Below are 26,053 nucleotides of genomic sequence, written 5' to 3' on the forward strand. Positions count from 1 at the left end.
CTAAGCGGGAAGAACGAACTAAAAGGGAAGAATTTAGTCCAGTACATTACCTACTTGTCTCTCCACTGAATTAACAGAGATGTCCATTATCATTAAATTTCTAAAGAAAAATATCAGCTATCCTGTAAATTTCCTCAAAGCAACTAATACTCTCTGGTGTACCTATATACAATCCTAAAGAAATTATATTCTATTAGATGAATAACCTGGAAGAAAATACTTTAGGATAAAAATATTCATGAATTTGAGGTAGAAGCTTTACTCCGCTAATGCCATGGAGGCTGTTTTCTGTGGCCAATACTGCCATCCAGTGGCAAATGTGGAAATCTAACGCCAAAGGGCTGGAGAAATCCAAAGGTCAAAGCACCAGACGCTCAAATTCAATTGTTTCTCTCAATATATTATGCTTTATATATCAAGTAAAATACATAATTTATTTGGGTGCTGATCTTCTGAAACACCCATACTTGAAGTTCACATATCACTATACCAGCAAACACCTATGTGCCTAATTCACTTAACAAAAAAAGAAACAACGTGAGCACCTGCTACATGCCAGGTTTTATAATTAAAACATAATCACCTTCACTTCGTGGAGCTTATATTGTGGTAGGAAAAATAGTCCAAAATCATACAAACGTAAATGTTATAAATCCTATACATTAACAAGGTAGGACCCTCTGGAAGCACAGGAGAGGGGGTATGAGCTGGTCTGAGAAAGCTAATGAGACCCTGAGCGTCTTGGAGGGAAAAGTTCAGAAATAAGAAGGCTTTGAAATACTTAGGAACAAAGAGCATGCAAGAAACTGAAGTAAGTTCAAATAAAGACTCTAAGGTACTGAACGAAACTAATGAATTACATGTTTTACATATTCAGATATTACTTTTTAATCAACAAAGACTTAAAAAACAACTCCAACTCTCATGTGAGAACTGTGTCTGAAATGGCCTGACAAGCAGTACTGAAAACATAAAACCTTTTCCTCTTTAGGTAAGAATTTTTTAAAAGGCATTTTTAAAAATACATCCCACTTTATAATTAAAACATAATCTCTCTCAAGACTGCTGAAATGAGATGAGGACAAACAACAACTGAAGACTGGTGTGAAAAACACTATGCATATAAGGTACATTTCTATTTCTCAGTGTTGATTATTACTTTAAGATGTTTCAAGACTGAAATGAAAAAGAAAATAAAATCTTGAGATACATTTTACAGGAAGAAAAGGCACATATTATTGAAATAGCCACTTAACAAAATACATGCCCCCCCCATCATTAGAGAACATTGAGAAAGTTGTATCTGTCATAATCGTAATAGATAATCAAATTCAGTAAGAAAACAATAGTATTTTGGTGATTGGAGTAACTTTTTTAAAGGCGGTAAAATGGCATAATTTATATGAAACCTAAAGTAATTCCTCTAAGTAAGTAACCCACATAATTAACCCCTTTTTAAAAAGACACCTCGAGAATGATAAGTGTATTGGGAGCACAATTTTTTATCTTTTACTTAGATAGGTTTGCTGGGAACTACTGCTATACTATGTTATGATAGTACATGATTGCATAACTACAAATTATTTCTTGAGTCAAAGTTTCCTCCATCAATAGGACTAATATTGTGGGACAAAGAAAGCTCTTAATACATAAATATAATTACCATAAAGAAAGGTCTGGGATGGGTAAGCATATGAATAATTAGCCCTATCTATTCATTTAATTCCACAATGACAAAATGTGCCATCTTACACCCAAAAACTTAAGGTGAAATTCTTCAATTAGTATGTAATTAATTTTAGTGACATATGCTTATAAAAATTGTTTAGAAATTCTTTCCCAGGAATCTTATTTTTTCAATTAACAGTTGAAATAGCCTTTTTTATGTACTTCTAAAAATAACCACAAGAGGTCAGTCTTTCACCAGAAATAAATTTAATATACTGTAGCACCATGCAATATAAAAAAGCATGTACCTATCAACATACTATTGGTGTTATCCATTATAAATCAAATCTGAATGAATTATGTTAAATTCTGTGAAGTTATTAAATATTTGGGTATTTAAAAAATTACAGATGATCATAATGACACACCTACAAGTCAAAGAGCTTCATATATAATTTCAACTGATTCTAAAAACATATAGAAAAAAACTACCAATTCTCTTTGTGAATACACAGAATATTAAGAAGGTGATAGTTAATCTAAAGATTCTAAAAACAAAAGATACAGTATAAGAGACTTGGGTATACAAAGTACAACAAATGTTTATAGGATATTATTAATCTATTAGACACGGGTCAATGTTTTGAAAGCCCTAACAACGCAGTCTTACCTTGCCAACTATCATTGCAGACACACAATTTCTCTCCCGTGAGGTCACAGTAGCCATGGTCTGGGCTGCCACAGTTGGCTTTACAGTAAGGGATGTCACACGCCTCGCCCTTCCAGTATTTATCACATTCACAATATACTTGACTTGGAACAGAGATACTAGTTGTACATTTCCCATGCCCAGAGCAATTGTTAGGACAAGAGTTGATTCTGTAAAAATATAATTCATACATATTCAAATTCAAAATAACTGAAAAAGAATTTTGGTTATTTGAGAAACTTTAATTTCTAAGTTGTGCCTCATGTGCTTCATTTTAATAAGTTTCACAATGTGATTCTAATCCTCTATTCTGCACCCTTTTAGCTCCAAAGCAGGTCAGTTACATTTATGCACAACTGGCCTTAGTTCACTCAGTGAGGACACCGCCACCAAGTGAGAATCCCCACACCCCACGCACCTATTTATTTTCAACCAAACTCAACTTGCTACCATAACATCCTGAGACCTAGAAATTGCCCTATTAAGTCCTATTATTAAGCGTCTGTGTCATGCAAGAAGAGATACTTGCCTGCTAATGGTAAGACATGAATTAAAACTATTAAACCTTTGAAGTTCAATTACAAAAATCATACCAATGTGAAATTTTAAAAAAAAAAATACTTACGAATAAAAAATGTTGAAACCAGTTAGATTATAGGCAGCATCACTAAAAAAATGTAACAGTGCATAGCCAGACGTTGTGACAACTTCAGGCACAGTTTCATTTCCCCTGATTTCAGGGACTATCAAACCACTACAAAAGAGCAAAGTTGAAGCATTATACCTCCTAATGTACATACAAAGGGGGTTAATCACGTAGAACTCAAACATTCCCATCAGAGAGTGTAATGAAGAACAAATTCAAGATGAGTTCCCACCCAATCAGGCCTAATACTCCTGTCAACAGACTAACATCTGCTCTCACCTCAGTCATCCAAAAACTATTTATTTTTATAGTTCTTTATAATTTTGCATACTTACAGAAATTACATTAATTTATTCCAAAAGAAAATGTTACCCGCCTAAGCCCACACACACCAAAGAGAAAATTAATGTTGGGGAGCAAAAGTCCTCATAAATGCAAACGCATTCTCAAAAGCAAACATATTAAAAAGTAATCAACTCTTGATGCTCTACTAATTAGTCTATCTGCTAGCTTAAATTTGTGAAGGAGTAAAAAATTTCCAAAGGAAACTGTCAACAGAATTCCTATTTCAACATACCAGGTTGTTACACGTAATGTATTTTTCATTGTGGCAAGAGCCTATCAAAATGAGTGCTTTGCTAATGTATTCACAAATCTGAATAATGAATCACTAAATTAGGTAAAAAGAACATATTTGTGTTTGGGTTTGTTTTGTTTTTGTTTTTTGTTTTTTTTTTTTTTGTGGGACCCTCGCCGGTGGCCGGGAAACAAACCTGCAGCTGGGAAACGAACTGTGGGCAGCCTTGCAGCCCAGCGCTCAACCTGCTGTGCCACCAGGGGAGGCCCTACATATTTGTATTTTAAAGGCAGTAAATGAAAGACGGTTTCTACTTCTTACACAACACAAGAAGCAACTTGTACCAAGCAACCCTCCACTAAAGTCATCAAGTAAAATAACCAATTTTATAAAAACAGGAAGAGCCAGCTGGTGCTGGAGAATTATGAGTGCAGGCACCGGGTCATTTCTTCTTGAAGGCATTTCTGATTTCAAAGTTGGAGGTGAAGTTTGATGAATGAGAAACTGGGTTTTTAAACACAGCTAGGAAAAGAGAACGTGGACCCCAACCCAAAGACAGGGTAAAACTGTGGGTGTGAATCACCTCAATCCAAAGTCAACTGACTGCTGATAACCCCAGGGCACACCCTGCAGGAACTCAGTACCTCTCCAGGCCTCAAATTAGTGCTACAAAGGATTTACAAACACGATGTCTGCCCAGCACACAATAAAAAAGTAATACTTCTCCATTCCAATCAATTCCCTACCATCTAAAGCAGTCATGCCGATACAGTAAAGTAATAAATTCCAGCTTTTTTAGTGTGGTATACAAGACAACAGCACTGCAGTGATGAAAGAATTATAAAACCTGGGCCCCTGTTCTAAATATCGCTTACAAACTGGACAACTTCGGACCAGTCACAGAATCGCTGTATCCCATTTCTCCATTTCGGAAACAGCCATGATGATACCTAACTGAGAGTTACCGTAAGCAGTAATCATTGCGACCAAGGGTTCAATGAACAGTGCTGTACCCTAAAACCCCAGTGAAAGCTCTGGACACGGGCAGCCTGAGTAAGCGTCCTGCCGGTGACACGCTCACGTGCTGCGAGGAAAACACCAAGCCAAGGACACAGAAGCTTCCGTGGGATCCTCTAAGCCTCACCCTACACATCTCTCCAGTCGGCTGCTCCTGCCTTTTGTCCTTTATAATAAAACTGTAACCATAAACCTAGTGCTAAGTTCTGCAAGGCATTTCAGCAAGTTATCACAGCTGAGGGGTAGCGTGCACCCCTGAATTTGTAGCCAGCTAGATAAAAGTAGGGTTGGCATGGAGCCCCGGGACCTGCAGCTGTTGTCTTCAGTGAGAGCAGTCTCGTGGCGCACCAGGCACATCAGCTTCGAGCTGCAGCCAAACCCAGGAAGCTGGTGTGTGGCCAGGGGATGGCCCGTCTTAATCCTGACCAGACCCTCCAGGTGTATGGGAGTCTGGAGTTGTGTTGGTTATCCAGTATTTGTTGAATGATACATCCTTACAAAGTGGAATAACTTAAGTATTGAGAGAGTGAATTCTTAGCAAAGTAAAGTACAATAGGCTTTGAATGCAGGAGAATATCAAGTTCTAATTTCAGCTCTACCATCTTTACAAGGAAAACGTAACTTCTCTGAGTCTCAAATTTCTCAACCATGCTCTGGAAATAACAATACTTCTTCCACAAGATCATCCTTGGGAGGATGAGAGGCTATGAATGCCTAGGACAAGGCTTACCCAGTAAATACTTGTATTAACACTTCTCCCTCAGAATAGCAAACTGGACACTTGCTAATGAAAACCAATGATTCCAGCCTCACGGCCACATACTAAAGTCCCTCTTGCCAATTTTCTTACAAATTTTCACAGAATATCAAGAGAAGGACTGGAAAGTAAGAGTGATAACAGATCCTGTTCATTAATGCAAAGTTATTACAACTACTTGAAAAACAATGAAAAGGCACATAGCTAAATGATGGTTAATCAATACTGTCACAGCAATAGACAAATGGTATTTAAATTGCTGAAAGGAAATGTTTGAACCCATATCCAGTAATCATAATACAATGCCTTACAGTGTAATTAGCCACATCTGCTCCATATCTAGCATCCTCAGATGAAGGGCCACCACAGCTACCCTTTACAGAATGTTTAAACAATTTAGAAATTCTAAAAGTATTTTGACCAATAGTAATAACAAAGACTAAGTGTCTAAGTTCCCAAGGAATCATTTTGAAATAGGTAATTGGAAATACAAGTCCTTAGCATCCTTGCCAAAAAAAATAAAAGGATAGCCCACATTGCTGGAAAACAAAACTTTGCAGCCTAAGAAGTAAAAAGAAAATTAAAATTTTGAAAGGAGCAATAAGCTTTGATCTGCATTTGAGAGGTTAATAATGACAGAATATTTAAGAGAGGCTGTGTAAACAACAAAAACAAGGAATAAATGAGTATAACTCAAACAATCATGCCGGTTAATTATACACTAGATCACCACTCTGTGTTGAGATCTTCTATATCTAACATATCTCCTATTCATAAAAATGTTTTAACATTTTGTACATAAATATATATATTTTTAAATTGAAACTTAAAATGCCATGATTATAAAATTAAGTCTGTCTACTAACAAAATATTTTGAGGAAACCAAAATTCACAAATTTTGAGAACTGAAACACCTTTATGATATTATTACATAAAGCATAATTTCTACATTTTTATGGAATCTTAAATTTTATTCTGCTATAATAAAGACAACTATAAAAATATATTGTCTTTTAGTCAGCTAAAACACACACTGATGTATTCAAATAGATAGTTCTCAAAACATTCAAATCACTTTAAAAGAATAAACAATTTATAGGGAGAATAAAGGACATTTATTAAGAAATCTATATTTCTGATATAGTGCTTATTTGTCTTTGCTCTATCAATATTTACATTATTATATACATCTAAGTAGATAGACTCAGTAAGAACAATGTCTACAATCTGAAATACAGACATCAATATCTCTGCTAAATTAATTTTGAAGATCAGTATATATATTTAAAATTAATAAATTATAGTTTCTTACAATTCACTGTAAGTTCATCAATTAAACACACTCACCTAAGCACAGCTATTAAAGGTGCATATATTGAATCTCCATCATAAACATACATGTGATCCCAGCTACATTCTGTGGCGAAATGATTGAATCTCAATCTTAACACTGCATTTGGACTGGAAAAAATATTAAAATATTTCTCTTTAATTTCTAATGTCCCAAGTATTTTATTAAAAACTTATTACAAATAATTTTGCTACAAATCCTTAAGACACATATAAAAGATTGATAAGTAATCCTATCTAATTTGGAATAGTGACAAGCAACTTCAAAAGTCATCAACAAGCCATATAAACATACTGTCATTTTCTAAAACTGTAGTCAATAGGAAAAGTCCTTGATAAAGGTACAAGTTACATAGTTTACATTACTGAAACCTTACTGAACTGTACATTTACTATAGGTGCATTCTGTTGTATGCAAATTATACTCAAAGTTTATTTTTAAGATTCAACACTCTAGAAGCAATTGCTCTTACTTTACAGAACTCTTGACTGGAGGCAGTATAAGGTCTTCAAATTATAATCAAAGGGCCTCAATATTATATACTTAGAACAAATAAACAAAATGAGACCATAGGTGCATAAGGAATTAATAACTGTTAAGTTCTAAAACACTCTTAAAATAACAAACAAAAAAAAAAAATTCACTGTTTTCCCCAAACACTTTTAAAATCTTAAATGGTTGCCAAAAATTCATATGAATCCATTTATGACCCACTCACAATACGTTTAGATAAATTCAGTCTGGAGTCCTAATTACTGAAAAATACCTCTTAAGGATAATTAACTCTCTCTTCTACAAATGTTATTTTTTAACACCATCATACTGAATGGCATGACCCAGTGACATAATTTGACATGGAGTATTTTCATACTTCGCATGGAATCTTCAAGTTCTATAACAAGATGTTTAAAACAAAAAAAATGCCTGCTTAATTTAGTACTACAGTAACAGAGCTGAAAAATAAAATCTATGTAAAAATTAAACTATTACCACAAGTGATAATTATTTTAAACATGACATCAAAAAGTTTTATGGATTATGCAAATTCCATTTAAAAGATTGTGGTTTCCAATAACAAATTATTGAATCAACTATATAAAAGTTGTTAAGCCTCAATGTTTTAACATTGATATGAGCATCTTCTTTATTGCTTCAGAATAAAATAAATTCAACCCAACTTGTATACTTACTAGCCTTCAATTAGCCATGTACATTTTGTTTTATATTTATAGTTAATTGGACCATCTGTTAAATATCCTGAAGGTTCTGTTAACCTAGAAGACAAAATCATGAAAATAATTACCTTAAAGTAACATTAGGCCTGCAGTAGCATAAAAAAATTAAACAGACATTAAACCAAAGGAACAGAATATTGTAATTTTCAAAAAGAATTATTTTTACAACTTAAGAAAAAATTTTAATTGCCATAGAGCTCCCTACACCGCAAAATAAATTCATTTGGACATCTTTAAGGACATCTTTAATTTCTTGTGATTGTTTCATTTTGCCAGCGGAAAAAAAAACAAAAAACACTGTAAGACTGAGCATTGTACCAATGGGCTCCATGTTGACATAAAACAGATCAGGGTAAATTTCCTACAAAGACTGAAAGGAGGCAAAATAAGGCAGATCAAATGCATTTTGAAAGATGCAGATGTATGGAACAGAGATATTATTGATTACATACCAATCCGTGAGTTATATTATTGGCTACACTTGTTTGTCACACACCAGGATTGCTAAAGTAGCTGTCACAATGTTTTATTGAGCTCAACTACCTGCTTTTAATATCTTTTTCTCTGGTCTACTTTATACACCTTCTCCATGAACTCAATCAATTTTTAAAATAAGGTAAAAAAACCAAAGGTGCTATAATTACCTCCTATGTTAAACATAAAAAGTAAAAAAGAAAACTAGAAAAACATCACAATGTAAAAACATTTAAAGCAAGGTCCCAGTTCCACTTCATTTTGTTTTCCTTATCTCCAGTCCAATTACTTTATCCAAAAAAATGCTATATTTTAATGAACTAAATATCTTTTCATCCTTTATTTATCTATGTATGCACATATACACATTACTGTACACAACATACACACAGACTTCAGGCCAGAGCAGTCTCCATGTATTCACATATATGCATATATCCATGCATGTAAAGATAAATATACACACATATCAGGGTCATTACCTAGTTTTAGAAAAAAAATTAAATTTTCCTTATGGGACAGAGTCTGAAAAACATTAGGAAAGTAAATTTCATTTATATAAACTTGGGTAAACAGAAAGATCAGTCGATATAAATACTACTTGTCTTTCAAGATCCCTACAAACTACTTTGGGAAATAAGGGGTTAATTCATGCTTAGAAAATATTTTGAATAGCAGCAAATTCCAGTGATCTCAAATTAATATGATAAAATAATTGTACATTTTCTATACGTCAGGTACTACCATAAGGACATAACGTGTTACCTCGTTTCAAAAACCCTATGACACAGTAATTACTAATCCCATATTACAGATGAGGAAATTGAAGCACAGCTTAAATAGCATATCCATGTAGCAATTCAGACTAACCCTCCACAAAGACAACTGAAAAAGCTAAGGGACAATTTTTAAATCTTAAAAGCATCTTATAAGTAATAGAATGGTAAGATCTACAAGTCAAAATCCAGAAGTTGCAACTTCTTTAAGAGGAGCCAGGCATTGAGACCTGCTCTTGCTCTGAAGACATTTGTCTGTTGAAAAGACCGACAAAAGGCTGGAGGCTCTGACAGCCTCCAGATGGGAAGGGAACAGAAGCTGGAGGTTTGGCCCACAAAAGGTAGGGGCTCAAATAAATAGCCTCGCTCTCTGAATCCGAACAGTGATTCGCTAGGGCGAGGATGTAACAGAAACCAGCCAGCCTTTACATGGCCTGCAGCCTAGTCATGGGGCGGAAAACCCCAAAACTTCCAGCTCCCTAAGGTGATACTGAGGCTGCTAGGATGCCACACCTAACAGAATACACAAGATTATTTTCTAAAGAAAGAGAGCTATGGAGTGTGGCAAGGGCAGAGGGAAGACCCTACCTAGGCTTACCTCCTTCACGTTTGTACAACTAAATGATGCCTAAGCAGAGACAACAATCCCTGAATGAAAAACAAATGACTACTGTGTGCATCAAGAGCAGTGGCAAGGCAAAGGGAGCCGAAAAACTGTAATTAAAGTGTGTTTGGAGCACTAGCAGGAGAGCACAACCATGGGAGGGAGGGACAGCAGTCACGTGGAGCTTCTCTGCTTTGCTAAGGCATGGGCACACCCACATCAGGGCTTTAAAGCCCAGGAACTGTACTGGAGAAAGGGGTCTGTAGAATCAGCACCCAGGATAGAGGGCGCATCACTGGAGAGCTGCAAATGTAAGGGTGCAGAGCAGTGACTGTGGACTTGAGCTTGAACAACTGAAATCTCAACTGGCAGGGAGAGCCAGATCAGATTACCCGTGTCTCCTTACAGATGAGGCTATAACTTGCAGTCTGAAACACGGATATGCAAATCTTATGTCCTACCCCCCACCCCACCCTAACCACCACCCCCCCCCCCACACACACACACACACATACACACATTCATACACTGGGCCAAAGCCCAGATAACCACCAAATAACCAGCATTTGAAACCCTGGATCTTAACAACAGGAGCAACTGCCCCAGGTTACGGTTTCCCAGTCACAAAGAAGAGAAGGAATCCTGGCTTGTGACCCGGTCTCAGCTAAGATCCCCATCCAGCTCCAGCACTACACCGATGGCTCGACCACAACTCGGGGGAGGCTGGCACAAAACTGCTCCAGATGTTTTGATGAGGGGTCAGGCTACGGCAGAAAGTCACTGTAGAGCCCCATTGTGCAACCTGCATACCCGCAGGACCCTGGGAAGCGTGAACCCTTGCCGTTCACTTGTGTGACCTTTCAGTGCCCATCTGCTCAGCTCCCAGCTACTGGCCCTCTCAGTCCAGTGCCAGGCTCGCACAGTCCATAATGACCAGCAGCACGAAGCCGCCAACTGCCCCCCAAGCAATTCCCATAGGCCCCGGTGGCAGAGCACCTCCCGTGAGACACTGGCAGGGAGCAGCGTTCCCCAGCATCCTGTAAGGTAACCATGGAAGTTCCTGAGAGCAGATGTCAAGCAAGCTCTCCCAGTGAGCACAATAGCAATTCCTCTGCCATCCAGTAAGTCAGACATGCCCTCCCAGCAGCCTGGATGTTGGATGAGGACGTGGGGGCTCCTACTTCCTTAGACATAAGGGGGGTGTGGCTGTGCCTTATCTACACTCGTTCATCTTCTTCACCGGTCTCTCTACTCCTCACTAGCCAATTCCTCATGCCCCAGCCCATTATACCAACACTTCTTGACATTAAACTTTTCCTATTAAAATTAATGTGTGATTCTTTCCTGATTAGACCCAAACCAATCAGTAGACACACCTTACAGCAGTGAACACACCAGTGCTGCACCCACACCCTCTGAGCCCTCACCCTGTCCGCACGCTCCAGCCTGACGTCCTCAGACCAGAACCTGCAACTCCCCTGAAGAGCTTCCCGCTGGCTGCTGGAGCCCTCTCTTCTGTGGTGGGTGAAGAGTGCTAGGAATCAATAGCCTTCCCGGGACCCTCTTCAGTCCCAGGATGGTTTCATGAGGGAATCTAAATCCCCCAAACTACCTTACCTCCTTGGCAGAAGGAAAATGAAGCATCCCCCTGCCCAGCACTGGGAGGAAGCTCCAGCCCAGCACTGAGGAAGCCGACCGGGCGCTGCACCCTCTCCCACAGGCTCCTTCTCTCTTCTGCTCCACTCGTCAGCGTCCCTGCATCTCCCACACGCCCTGGACACGCTCAGGACCTACTTCACAGTGCGGGTGGGGGCGACCAAAAGTAACAGTCCCAGAAAGCAGGTGTTGGGGGTGCAGGTCTGGGATCGGGTCACTCACTGTTCAGGTGGCAACAAGGGCCACATGGAGGGGGCAGAGAGGGGTAGCCACGGGCACACACAGCACCCCGAGACCAAGACGTCTCCCCGAGTGCTAGCTGGGCCAGGCCACCGTGGAGGGGGTAAGCCAGGTACCAACAGGTACCCACAGGTACCCACAGCCCGATGCGCTGCGCCCGCAGCCAGAACACGCGAGCAGGTGCAGCAGGTGGATGGAGGACACGGCGGAGAGGCTCCAGCCAGACACCAGCGGGCAGTTTCCCCAACATCCCATGAGGTTCAATTCACCAACCACTGATTTTAAAACCAGAATAAAAGCCGGGGAGCCAGTAACATTTGAAGAGATGCTCTATACTCCTCAAGTCTGAGAAAAGACCAAGAAGAAAAACAAGCCCGATATTGAGAGAATTACAGGAAAAGTGTGATCACAGCACTGGCAAGACTTCAGTGGCCCGGAAAGGAACTCAGTGCCTGATACCAGAGGTGCCAGCTGGGGAGATACACTTAAGAACCTTGACACGTCAGGTATTTTTTAACCCTCTGGCCTTACAAAATTCTTTCCGCAGTTAAGGCTGACATAAGAAAAATAAATTTCCCTCCTATTTTAAATGACTACTTTATCTTTTTTTAACCATTAAGATTTATGTCAACTTAATTTGTATTATTTATAGCAGAAACAATATTCTTATAATTTTCTATTTATTTCTAGCATATTTTTGTATTTTTATTGAGATGACAGTGTTTCCAACAATGTTTATGATACTGAAGTATAGGTTCACACATCTTCACATGTATGTTAACACACTACATGCACAACCAAGGCAACCAGCAACTACTTATTTTTAAGTCATAGCAAAAACTAATTAAATTAAATCAATTTAATCAATCAGTGCCAACTGGGAATAGTAATCAAGCATCCAAAAACCATACAACTATTTTTTCATGGCTTCAGGAATTCCAAGAAATTGTTGTGACAACAACAGCTGAAAACAAGCTTGAATAGATTTTATAGAACACACCCAGCAGAGAATACAGTCATTACAAAAACATTTTAGAAAAGTCACTAAATATATACACAACACAACCCACATATGCAACAAAAACAAACCCTTAGGAATGGGAAGAATCTGATTTCTAGAGTTAGCGCATTGTAATAATCCAATGTCCAGTCACCAACAAAAAAATTTCAAGTATGCAAAGAAACAAGAAAGTAGGGCACATCCACAGGAGAAATTAGCAGAAAACTGGATTTCTGGACAAAGACTTTAAACAACTGTTAAAAAAAATTGTAAAGAAACTATGGTCAAAAAGCTAAAAGAAACTAGAAAAAAAGTCTCAACAAATGGAGAATATCAGTAAAGACTTAGAAATTTGATTACCACAACCTCAAAGTTGTACATTATTTCCATTTTTCAAAAAAGCAAGGTAACGAAAGGGGAAATCATGCGTAAACATTGCCTCTGGATCTAAGTCTAGCTTAGATTCCAATAGCAGGGTCCATTGAGAAATCCCTCTCTTTAGTTTCTAACTTATAACTGTAACAAACCCTTAAAATAAAAAATATTGCTATAATTTGAGTTGTAAAAACTTCCAAAATCAGGGCTGGAATAATACAAATAGTTATATCATAACCCAGGTGATAAAAGTTTAAAGCTGCAGGAACAAAATTTTAAAGAAAATTTTAATTTGTGACTCCATACAACCACTTTTATTTCAATTTCTTCCAGAGTGCAAGAATAGAAGAACAACACACTCAAAATGCATTAATACACAGTTCATAAATATGCAGCTTTTATAAGGAAATGGAGCTGGAAATTTATCAACAAGCAGCTCTCTTTTGCAAATATCACTTCCAATTTAATTCATTTTCCTAGTTGGAGACACACCTCCCACACTGTGGATGAGGGAATCACCTCTTCTCTATTGTCACAGTGGTGTTCTTTCCCCAAAATCTCTCTATTTCAGGACAGGTCTGGGTCAGTTGGAGATGTGTCCTACTTTTCCTTTAAAGTATGTCTCTCCTCCTCCTAAGAAATATATGCTCCAAGAGCTGCCCTGTAAAAGGTGATATGCAGAACAGTGATGCCTCCCACCGAGGCTACACAATTGGAGTACATGCAACTGCCCACTAGACCCCATGCCATGAGCCCAGGGGCACAATTACACGGACCTGAAAGAACACTGTCCTCACCACTGAATTCCTTCTCTAACTTCATCCCCCACCCAAGCACCAAAGTCCCTTCCATAAGCCCACCTTTGCCTTCTCATTATGAAGCAAGGTTTGCCATTTCCACTGTCCTGGAAACTGAGGTGGCGGGGGAACACCAAGATGAGACACACCACCAAAAGACAGAAGTCACTCCCACAAGTCTCTTCTTCAAGAGCCTTCATCTCCAAGCCACTTAAGCAAAGACACTCCCATTACAGATACTGGATAACTTTGTAATCTGTAACTGTCTCTTCTAAAATTCAGAAGTCTTACTCTGCAAGATCATGCTCTGACCACAAACACCTAGTTCTCAATTCATTCCTTCTCTTCTTACTCCTAGTAACTTACATTCCAACTGTATAGAAATCTCCAGTAATTAGGTAGCATACAGCTCAGCTACCTAGAAGGTGTAATAGGTTTCTTATGTTACCACTATTTCTAAACTGTTCTGCAAAGCATTCTAAGTTTCAAACAATCAACTTACCTTTTAAAAAGTTTGTGGCCCCTCTCAATACTGAGAGCTGTACTGATATGTCAATCAGATCAGCGTTCCATATCTACTGGTCTATTGCTTGCAGGTGTAAATGAAGTTTTACTGCAACACAGTTACACCCATTTCTTTACATATTGTCTAAGACTGCTACAAACCAAGAACAGGGTTGAGTTGTGACAGCAGGGACCATCTGGCCTGCAAAACCTAAAATATCTACTATCTGGCCCTTTGGAGAAAAAGTTTGTGAGTCCCTGTCTAGATGGCTGTCATATTCCCATTTGCTTTGCCAATGTCCCATCTAGATGAAACTGTCCAATCCAGAGTCCCTGACCAATTAAGCTGTTTGTAACATAGGAGTAGTCACTAATCAAAGCAGGAAAACAGCACGAACAATGAACAACTAAAAGAGCTGTTCTCTATCCAGATTATAAATAGAAAATTTGATGAAGAGATTATAAAATAAGAAAATTCAAAACTACATTGCATGATTATATATCACGACCAATTGGGATTTATCCCAGGGATAGTTTCACATACAAAACCTGTCAATATAATGCATCATACCAACAAAAGAATTAAAATCACATGATGATATCTGTAGATGCAGAGAAAACACTTGACTAGATACAGCACCCATTTATGATTAAAACACTGAACTAGTGAGAATAGAACGAACCCACCTCAACATTATAAAGGCTACAGTAAACATCTAGTAAAATACCACCTAATGGTGGAAAATCTGTAAGATCAGGAGCAAATGGTCCACTGTCACCGTTTGTGTTTAATTTACTATTAGAGTTTTTGGCTAGAGCAATCAGACATCATGAAATAAAGGGTATAAGTTAGAAATGAAGTAAAACTATCACTATTCACAGCCAATATATAGGAAATGCTAAAGACTCCATCAGAAAGCTTTATTATTAGAAATAACATGAATACAGCAAAACAGCAGGCTACAAAGTCAATACACAAAAAGTTGGCTCACTCTAACTCTATGCATAAAAATAAATTCTGAATGGATTAAAGATTTTACATATAAGACCTGCAACAATAATACATATAGAAGAAAACATTAGCTATATGTTCCACAACATCAATGAATACAGTGTTTCTGGAGATTTGAGCCCCTACCACAAGGGAAATAAAGCAAAATCAAAAAAATTACATCCAATTAAAAAACTTTAAATAGTGAAAGAAAAAAGTAATTAAAAAGACATCCTACTGAATGGGAGTAAATATTTACACATTACACAAACAAAAATGGATTAATATCTAATATTTATGAATATCTTATGCAATTAAACAATAAACAAATGACCAATTAACATATGAACAGCAGATCTAATCAGATAATTCATCAGAGGATATCCAGAAGGCCAAAGAGACATGAAAATATGTTCATCATCACTTCCAATAAGAGAGATGCAAATTAAAAGCGGTTAGATATCTCAGACCTCTGAGAATGACAGATATTAAAAAGGTGCCCAACAACAAGTGCTGGAGAGGATAGAGAGAAAGAGGAACTCTACTGCACTGCTGACAGCAATGTAAACTGGTGCAGCCAATTTTTAAAGCCATCTGAACTTACTTTAAAAAACTGAAAATGAAAATATTGTATGGCACAGCCTGACATTCTTGGGCATCTATCCACAGAATGTCAAACTATCAATTCGAAAAAACCATATGCTCCACAAAAATTACTTACAACAGTACAACATGAAAACAACCTAAGTGCCCACTGACTGAATTATTAAGATGTGGTATATCAAAAAAAAAAAAAAAAAAAAAAAGATGTGGTATATCCACACAGTAGAGTATTATTCAGCACAAAGAAAGACAAAATGTTGCTATTTACTGCAAAAAGGCAGCAATTCAAGGGAATTATGTGTAGTAGAGCAAGTCAGAATGGCAAAAACAACTATTGGACCTGACATTAAAAACTCCTATTATTTACATAACGGAGGATTCAACAAAAATGGAAAGCTTTAAGCTACTAGTGGTAAAGACAGATGGGGAGGGAGATAGGTGAAGGGTATATAACAGATTTTGGTGGGGGAAAAAACATGAAGCACTATAAAACAGTAAGTTTAAAACTTTACATTTAAAAATTAGAATATACAAAATAAAGATAAATAATGGTTATAGTTCCACAACTCCATACTTTAGTGAAATGTAGGTAAATGAATTGTATCTCAAAAAGGCTAATACACTAAAAAGCGTAAAATAAATAAAAAATATTCTCTCTCTCTCTTGGACCTTACATTCTAGAACAAAGATGTCTAATGAGCTTTTTGCAATGATAGAAATGTTCCTTGCACTTACTGTCCAATATGGTACCCACTGGCTACCAGTAGCTGCCATATGTGGCTACCACACGTGGCTATATAGCACTTGCAGTGTCACCAGTGCTGCAGGAGGCCTTGTTGCTCCAGCCAGATAGGATACTGACAAGCAGCTAAGAGAAAAGGCCTCACACCGTGGGGCTGAAGATCTGGCATCCCTTTGCTTTTTGTTCTTGGTCATAGAGAGAGAAAAATTTATCAGAAAAGTACATTAGGCTATAAATTATATGTATCAGCAGACTGCAAGCAATTGGCACAGAAAATTACCTGTTTAGAAATTAGTTACTACACAATTCGGCCCAATTATCAATGGGAAACAATTTATTGTATATATCTGACAAGCAATCCAGCATAACAATTATAGTATATGCTTGTTTTGATTTTTAGAAGTTTCCTTTTTATTTAGAAGTTTCTTAGGAAAGTTTTTAAATGAAGTTAACTGTGTTAAGAAGTTTGTAGGTAGAAAAAGTTCTGATAACTGAGCAGCAGCTGGTCTCCGGCTGAAGGTCATGTGAATAGAATAGTCCTTTGATGCTTAGGCTTTAGCTGATAGGGATGCACTGGCGGTTATTCACTGTTTTAAATAATTGTCTAAATGAAAAAATAAGTAGCTTTAATGTTAGGTCTGGTTTATTATCTATTAACCTTGAAAGCTGCCGTCTAGCTGAGACCTGTAGGGGCCAGTAGTCTATGGGAAACATAATATACTAATTGTTTTTGCTTTACACATGATAATGTATTTCCTTATTATTATTACTAATAATGAATAAAAAAAGACCTGCTGAGTCTCTCGGCAGAAGATACTAGCACCTCACCAAGTGTCAGTGTCTCCTCATTCTACCTCATTCCCCTTCCTAACAGCCCTTAAGTTTCAGCCCTTTCGTTTTCGCCGACGCCGTCTCATCCTTTCAGGAACCCCTGACACGACGTTTTGCCGGAGGCTGGTCCCCGGCACACCAGTGCAAAAAAACTCCATTTTTTAAAGTTAATTTTAATTAATTTTAATAACCACACATGGCTATTGATTGCCCTGTTGTACATCTTAGTTCTAGAAAGAAAGAAGACAATATACAAAGAGCAAATAAATGAAGAGTGAGTAAAGCTATGACAGATGTCACAAAGAATTACGGTGCACTTACCATCACTTTGATATAAATCTATAAAACACCAGGTGTGCATATATACAGACATGCATTGTGTCTACATGTATCTACAGGTAATGTAAACAGAAATACTCAGGCTATTCAGCAATTGAGGAAAATTTTTATCTTTGTCGTAAAATCTAAACTTTTTTGAAAAAACTAATATAAAAATTACTTTGGGGATCATTCCAAGTTAAATTTTTTTCTCAAATTTCATTGCTATGCCAATCATTTACATAACTGTATAATTTTGGGCTACAACATCACACTTCCACATGTACACGCGCTTCACTTCCCCTCCACCAAAGCTCCAGGGACCATGCCCAATCACCTTTCCTTCCCTATTAACCCCTGACTCCTCCAGCCCACTCTGGTAACTGCTACAGATTTTTGCAATTGCACATACACACTGGCCATTGTTCTCTTTTGACTAAAGAATGAAAAATATATGACTGAAAAACTGAAAGAAAAACAAGCAACTCTCGCAGAGTTCTAAGACTCTCACTTTGGTCTCTTAGTGGGTATGTTACTCAGCTTCCCAAACCTCAGTTTCCCTTTTGTATAAAATATGTTGTAACAATAATACTTATTTCATAAACCTGTTTTCCAACTATATTAAGATAAAACTTATCAAGTGTTCAGTAAAGCAGCAAAGCAAATCCATGTTAAGTTCATGGCACACAGGCTGAAACAGACCTCAAACCTTATCAGTTTGGTACCAAACTCATGATCTTAAGGAAATTCTATGCTGCCTGGAAATCCAGAAGATTATGGGCTCATAACTAAGAAGATTCTTACTGAAAAGTAAAAGATGGCTTGATAAGAAAAAAGATTGACATATCCTAGCAAGTCATCCGTCACTTAGTAGCTTTGAGACTGTGCAAAAATAATTGCTTTAGGATTTCACTCCATCCCCACTATACAATGAGAGTAAACTACATCTACCTCCAAGATTTTCATCAGCAATAAAAAAGCAATGGATGTAAAAGTTTTTTCCACATTATACCACTTCTCTAAACTCACAATTTACATCTAGAAAGGCTAGTTTTAATGCTATTAATATTTCTCTTACATGAAACTGAATAATGAATTGCACTTTCTAGAAAATCATTAATAGCATAATTATATTGTCAAAAAAGTACGAATGAAGCCTGCATTAAAGTTAATATATTAAAACATGGAAATGCTCTTAAATTGTCTATTTTTTATGAGACACACAGTCAATTTAAAGTTTCTAATTTATACAGTGCTCTTATTTTTTAAATGTTTATTTTTTAACTATAAAAATATTAAATACCACCTCCTCCCAACAGGAGGAGTATGTGAGCATGGGGTTCCCTTCAACCATCTCTTTGGAGTACTAAACAAATATCAGCAAAGAGGCAAGTGCCTCTGTCCCTCATCACTGGGGGTACAGGAGCAGCACAGACTACAGGTGGGCCATCTTTGTCCTGCACGAACCAAACCACAGCAGAGTCAGCATCCTTCACCCTCCTAACAAGACAATGGAAGAGATTACCAAGATGAGGAAGGTGAAAAGGGGATCTGTGTTATGAAGTCCTTGACAACCTCTCCAGAAGCCCATAAACGGATCAGAATCAAAACAGGTGAAACTTGCAGAACTTAACCATGGTATGGAATACCTTCTGGGTGTTAGTACGGTCTCTGGGTAGTGGAGAAGAGTAGAGTGCATTAAACTGGCATTAGATTGATTAAAGGGCCACTGCTATACCCAAGAATAAATTAGACTTTCCTAAAACAATGAACACCGAGATGGAGAGGCTGTGAACCCTTGAAAGGGCAGCAGCACACGCACATATAGACGAGCCCTTAAGGAGAAATCTGTCAGTCCACCAAGAGTAAACGGGAAAGTAGCCCCAGCAAGCCAAAGAATGTGGGTGGGGTCCCAAGAAGAACAGAGAAAGATGGAGGTACCCTAATTCTGTGTATAAACCCAAACAAGAACCAAGCTCAGCCTGAGCCACTCCTCTGTGGAACAGACCTAAAAAGCAGCTAACAAGGGCGCTGAGAACTGAATTAAATTTTAAAACACTGCTCAAGTCCCAGACTAATTCCTGAGTGGCTTGTGTTCATTCAGACCCAAGGACTTTAAAATGCAGCTAAGATTAGCATCACTGCCCTCCAAAAGATAAGGAATTTGCTACTTGAACCTAACTGCCCAGTTGCCTACTAAAAAGATAGATACATAAGTAGACAGACAAATTAACATTCCCCAAGGGACAACAGGACCCAAAACAGGATGTCACTGGATGTCAATCTTGAAGAAAATCCAGAAATTGGACTCATCAAAGACTTTAACTCTTATAACTAGACTTGATGAGGTAGAAGTAAAGACAAAGTAATGGAAAGAGAGAAATTCTCAACAGGGAAACAAAAATCACAAAAAAATAACAAAACAGAAACATGATTGACAAATTCCAAGAAATGCATCATTATGGGATGGCACCCTGTGGACCTCAGAGTGTAATACACAGACTCAGGTGGTCTAGCCTACTGCACCCAGGCTATCCGGTACAGTCTGTGGGGCCACAGTCATATTTGTGGTCCACTGTTAACAAAAACATCATTAAGCAATACATGACTGTGCAGGGAGAAAAGAAGTTCAAGGACTCTAGATTTCCCATCAGATACCACAGAGGCCACAAGAGAGGAGAGCAAAATCCTTACAGTGCTGAATGAAAAGGACTGCCAACTCAGAATTCTATACCTGAAAAAATATCCTTCAGTAAAGAAGGCAAAATAAAAATTTTCTCAGACCAAGGAAAACTAAAAAAGTACATCACCAACAATGGTACTCAAAAAGAAATGCAAAAGGAAGTGGCTTAGACTAAAGGGAAATGATCCTAGGGGGAAATCCATGTTTTGAGCGATAACAAAAAGCAAAGGAAAGAACAGTTATCTAAGAAAACATAAAAGACTATTTTTCTCCTCTTAGGTTGGTTAAAATATGTATGGTTATTGAGAGCCAAACTGATAACTTTAACTAATGGAGTAAGCTAGCCACACATGTACATGTGATACACAGCACAACTACAGGAAAGGCCAGGAGAGATGATAAATGCATTTATATGGTTCTAAAACTTATTAATGCAGGTTTATCATATGTAGCTTTTTAATATTTAGGTAAGTTCAACTTATTCCCATTTTTTGGAGAGTTTTTATCATATATGGAATTAGGATCTTGTCAAATGCTTTTTCAGCATCTATTGAGATAATCATGCAGTTTTCTTCCTTTTTGTTGATTCCTTTTGTTGATTATAATTATCATTAAATTATTCATTTTTAAAGTACTAAGAAGCAAAAAGTGCTAGAAGACTATGTAATGATAAATAAAGCAATCTAAGGACTCAGAAAAGTCTCCTTTATAAGTCAGTAGAAGCTAAAATTTGAAGATATTTAGTAATTAGTCAAGTGAAGAGGAGAGAGGGTTTAGAGAAAACTAACAACTCATCGAACTGATTTGAGGCCAAAAGGAATGTGCCAGTTTCAAGGACCTTTAAAAGACCAATGTAGGAAAAAGAAGTGAATCTAACCCACTGAAGCAGCCAACTCAGGCAGACAGGTAGTCTTGAAAGCCAGGCCATCACGATTTACTTATCAATTTAGGATCTTAGAAACACTCAATTTAAGTAATTTTAAATTTCTAATGTTTTTTTAAATAATTTTAAATTTTTATGGTGTGTTTAAAGAATGTAAAAAGATCCCCTGTCTTTGTTACATGTTGCAATCTTAGTTTAAAGTAAAGTTTTGAAAACAGAAAACATCCCATTTAACTCCAGTTACTCTTAAGTTTCCTATTAATAAAAAGGATTCCAAAGTTGTGTGCATACACACTTTTTTTGCTTGTTTTAATATTTTACAAAAAAATGTTTACACATTTAACTTAACCTCTATTTTTACAATAGCAACCTCAATGCTGACATTGCCTCTTCATTTTCCTGTCACCAGAAGCAGAATAATTCCAATATAAATGTGTGGAATTCAGTATCCGCATTTAACTAACCTAAGAGGCTAAAATAAATCATCTACATACATTAAACATAAAATAAGATTTCATAGTTTAAGGAAAATATTCAATAAATGCATTTTAATAATAAATTTACGTTTAGTAATTATTCACAATGAGATCATTTCCACAGAGATAATCCGAAAGAATTAACTTCTGAGACTGTTATTTAACTGGTTTTTAGCAAAATATTTAATAGTCTCATATTATGCGAGTGACTCAACTATAACAAATTAGCATACATCATATCCTTGATAATATTTCAAACTGGCAATGTCCCTTCTGATTCTTCGCCCTGAGACTCTCAGTGTAGCTGTAGCTGAAGATCAGTATTCACTGTGTTTTACCTAGGTGAGGAATGGCTTGTAATTCTGTTTTTTTTTTTTCCAGAAGACTCAAATCAATGCTCCAAGAACTGAAGTGCCACTCTAACACCACAGTTGCTTCTGCATTTCTCTCCCCAACCATCAATCTTCCAGTCTAAAGAAGCATTTGAAGAATACTCTTATTCCCTAGTGACATCCCTATGACAGAAAAAAAGCTAAGTTACCATGGAACCAGCCAATTAATTTTGACACCTGCTTACCAAGATTGATCATTTTTGATTCCTGTTCCTGGGTTGCTCTGCTTTAGTTCAGTAAAAGATTTTCAAAATAATTAATGAAATAAGAAATACCAGCTAAATCTTTCCCACTATGTTATTACTTCAAATGCCAAATAAAACCCACCACCATCCACAAAATAAACCTTTCTCAGCTTAACCTGCACTTTATCAGGAAGAATTTTTTTTCTTCTAAATTGACTCTTCCCTTTAACATTAAATATCATGTTTTTATCACCCCTAAGAATACATGTATCGAAGCACAGGGTCTTATTAGTTATATTTCCTCTAATTAATAGCTTGTATTCCACAGAGAAATGGAAAAGTATTCACTAATGGAGTGCAAAGAATAATAGAAAATAACAACTTCCAAGGAAATGATGAATTTTTAATGATTAGTTCAGGGTTTATTGTTATTTAACAATATCTGTATTTAAAAAGCTATTCTTCTTTTACTCACTAATGTGTGGCGTTTATGAAGACCATCTTTCCATACTACTTAAAGTAATTTTAACATGATCTGTCATCCTGCTTACTAACTGGGACAACACCTGCCAGGGAGCTCACTGGCTGCTGATAGAGCTGTGCGCTAGGTCCACTACTACAAAATGTAAATAGGAACTTTTCAGCACTGCCACAATTGTCCCCTTCAGAGGAAGACAGCAAATTTGTCCACAAAAAGGTATAATTATATATGAATCAGGCAATTTTCCTGTTTATGTATAAAAAAGATGTATAAAGGAGACGTGGCTTCTTCCATCGCTGGCTGCCAGACTATTATCTACAAAATTCTCTCTTGCTAGGTAAAGAGGCCGGCTGTTATGTCATAACAAAAGTTTAAGAACACGTAGGTACAACAGGCTGCTAACAAGCCCAATTCAATAAGCCATCTTTCCTCATCTTGAAACTCTTTAGCACTTTAAATTAGAAGCGCTCCCAAATTTTAAGGGAAAAGGTATTTGAAAAATGCAGGGCTATCCTAATTTGTAAAAGTATGAAGCCAGGAGACATTTCAACCTATTGCTATAAATGAATTTCATAATACTTCATTTTGCAATCTCACTTGCAAAAACCTACCATAAATTAATTTAAATAGTAAGATCTACCTAAAATTAAAGTGTGCCATTTTTAAAAAACGCATTTTACAATGAGTTGTACCGGGCAGGGTTTTTAAACCAGTAACAGTGAATAAAAAAGAGGTAGGGGTAATAAGCTAGGTTCAAACCTCTGGAGAAATTTCCCTGTAACACAAAAGGTGAACCAGATTCCTACCTCTGCCTAAGAGTCCAAGAGACATTTCACTTAGATTTATCTGTCATCGTGATTGCAAACATTAGTTATCCCTCGACAGGGCCCCAAACCAGAAAACTGCACATCACGCACCTAGAAGACTAACAAGTTCACTGACTTAATGACTGTCACCTGCAGGTTGTCAGCCGACTCCCAAGGCCTCCACTCTCTTACTCTCACACCCACCCAATTTTTTTCACATCAGGCTGGAAGGCAATAAACACCAACCAATAGGGAGAAAGTATCTTCAAGGTTGTAAAGCAAACTCCACAGCCCCCTGAGCTGCAGAAAAACCCAAGTGGCTCTCCCGCAGGACAGCTGACGATGAAGGAGCCAGTCAGAAAAATGCACCTCTCTTCACCCCCTTAGGAAGTCCAGGTAGCTCATCTCTAGATCGAACCCAAAGTCAATTCAAGACTGTCCAAGCAAACCCAGCCTCGGATACTGGCTAAAAGTAAACAAACAGCCCCGAGTTCCACGGGCTGATTTGGAATCGACTCCATCCGCACCAGCGTGTCATCTTGGGCAAATCACTTCATCTCAATGCCTCGTTTTCTCACGGCAGATCCTGCACAATAATTCTAGGAACTCATGGGGTTGTAGTAACAAATGAGATAATCCACGTAAGGAGCTTAGCCCAGCGTCTGGCACGGAGTAAGCCGATGACACACGACCACTATTATTACTAAATAAGCTCCGGGGTTAGCAGGGGTGACCTCCAGAGAGCACAGGGAAGAGAGGGGGGGTACGGCTACACCCCAACTTTTAACCTTGACACTTCTGCATTGCTCAAATTGCTCCCAATGAGCGAGGATTTCGCGAGTTCCTCGCCTCCTCTGCGATCACCCCCCCCAGCGTCCTGGCAAGACTGCGCTTGGCACCGGGACTGCGAGCAAGAGAGGTGCCGGGCAGGCGACCCCAAGTGGCCGCGGACCCGGGGCTGGGGCGCGTCGGGGCGCTGGAGGGGGTGCAAGGGCCGGGGGCGGGGGGCGCGCCGGGGCGCACCCCGCCGGGGACCCGAGGCCGCGCGGGGAGGCCGCGCCGGGTGCGGGGCCGGGCTGGGGCTCGGGGTGCGGCGGAGGCACTTACTTGAACCTGCCCTGGCAGTGCTGGCACTGGTCCCCCACCCAGCCCGGGTCGCAGAGGCAGGTGGAGTTGACACAGCGGCCCGAGAAGCAGGAGCCGGTCCTCTCGCAGGGCTTCGACTGGGACACCTGCGCGTAGAGCGCCAGGTAGAGGAAGCCATAGCACAGCAGCCCGCGGCGCCCGTCCAGCAGCCAGGAGGAGGCGCCCCCGCCGGCGCCCGCCGCCCGCGCGCGCCCCGGCCCGGGGGCCGCCGGCCGCGGGGGCCAGGGCGGGCCCGGCCCCCAGCTCCATCGTGCCCAGCGCCCCGGCGCGGCGGGGCCGGGCGAGCGGGCGCCGAGCGGGGTGCTCCGGCGCGGGGTCCAGCCCGAGCGCGGCGCGCGGCCGCCGGCGCCTCCCGCCTCCTCGCCGCGCTCACCGGCGCCGGCCCCCGTCCCGCGGCCCGGCCGGGAGGGGCCGCTCCCCGCCGCGCGCGCCTCCGCTCGGCTCCCGCCGGGCGCCCTCGGGCATCGCCTCTCCGCCGGGCGAGCGGGACCGCGGGCCGAGCCTCCCCGCGCGCCCCGGGCCGGGCCGGGCCGGGCCGGGGGAGGCGGGGAGAGGCGGCGGGCGGCGCGGGGCGCTCCGGAGGGGACCTGGGGAGGGGTGGGGGCCCCGCGCGCGGCCCCGCCTGGCCCGCGGCTCGCGCCAACTGCCTGGGCTCCGGCGCCGCGCGCCCGGGAGGGCGGGGACCGAGCGGGAGCCCCGAGGTGGGCGCGCCCAACGCGGGGCGGGGGCGGGGGGATGGCCACGGGCGGGGTGCGGCCGCGCTCCCCCCGGCCGGCGGCCGGCGCCCCCCCGGCGGTCAGCGGCTGGCCGGGGCCGCTAGCCGGGCGCCAGGGCTGCGACCCGAGCCGGCGGGGCCGGGGGCCGCCTCCCCACCTCCCCGCGGGCCGGGGCTCCCCCCACCGCCCGGCGCCGTGGTCTCGCCGCGCCCTGACAGGGACCGGGGACTCCCCCGCGCGCCCACCCCGCGCCCGCGGGCCGAGGCAGGCTGCCCCCAGGTGTGGCCCGGCGCCCGCGGTGCCCTTCCCCGCGCGCCGGGGCGCCCGACCCCGGCCCCGCGCGCCTGCCCGCGCCGCGCACGGAGGGTCGCGAGCGGCTTCGCGGCTGCCGCAGACGAGAAGCCCCTCGCGCC

The 26,053-nt window shown here is 40.0% G+C and overlaps 1 protein-coding gene across 1 annotated transcript in view; it reads right to left on the reverse strand.

Annotated features, from left to right (window-relative positions):
• ATRNL1 (attractin like 1) overlaps positions 1–25,389 on the reverse strand; it is a 474,279-nt gene extending 448,890 nt beyond the window's left edge. Inside the window, 7 exon segments of the mRNA XM_054690388.1 lie at positions 2,339–2,547; positions 3,003–3,131; positions 6,723–6,836; positions 7,917–8,000; positions 24,886–25,144; positions 25,147–25,184; positions 25,298–25,389. Coding sequence (XP_054546363.1) covers positions 2,339–2,547; positions 3,003–3,131; positions 6,723–6,836; positions 7,917–8,000; positions 24,886–25,144; positions 25,147–25,184; positions 25,298–25,389 — 925 coding nt within the window.
• Positions 25,390–26,053: the final 664 nt, after the last annotated feature.

The sequence above is a fragment of the Talpa occidentalis genome, unplaced genomic scaffold (assembly GCF_014898055.3).
Source record: "Talpa occidentalis isolate TD23 unplaced genomic scaffold, MPIMG_talOcc4v2.1 talOcc4.8, whole genome shotgun sequence".
NCBI classification, from domain to species: Eukaryota; Metazoa; Chordata; class Mammalia; order Eulipotyphla; family Talpidae; genus Talpa; species Talpa occidentalis.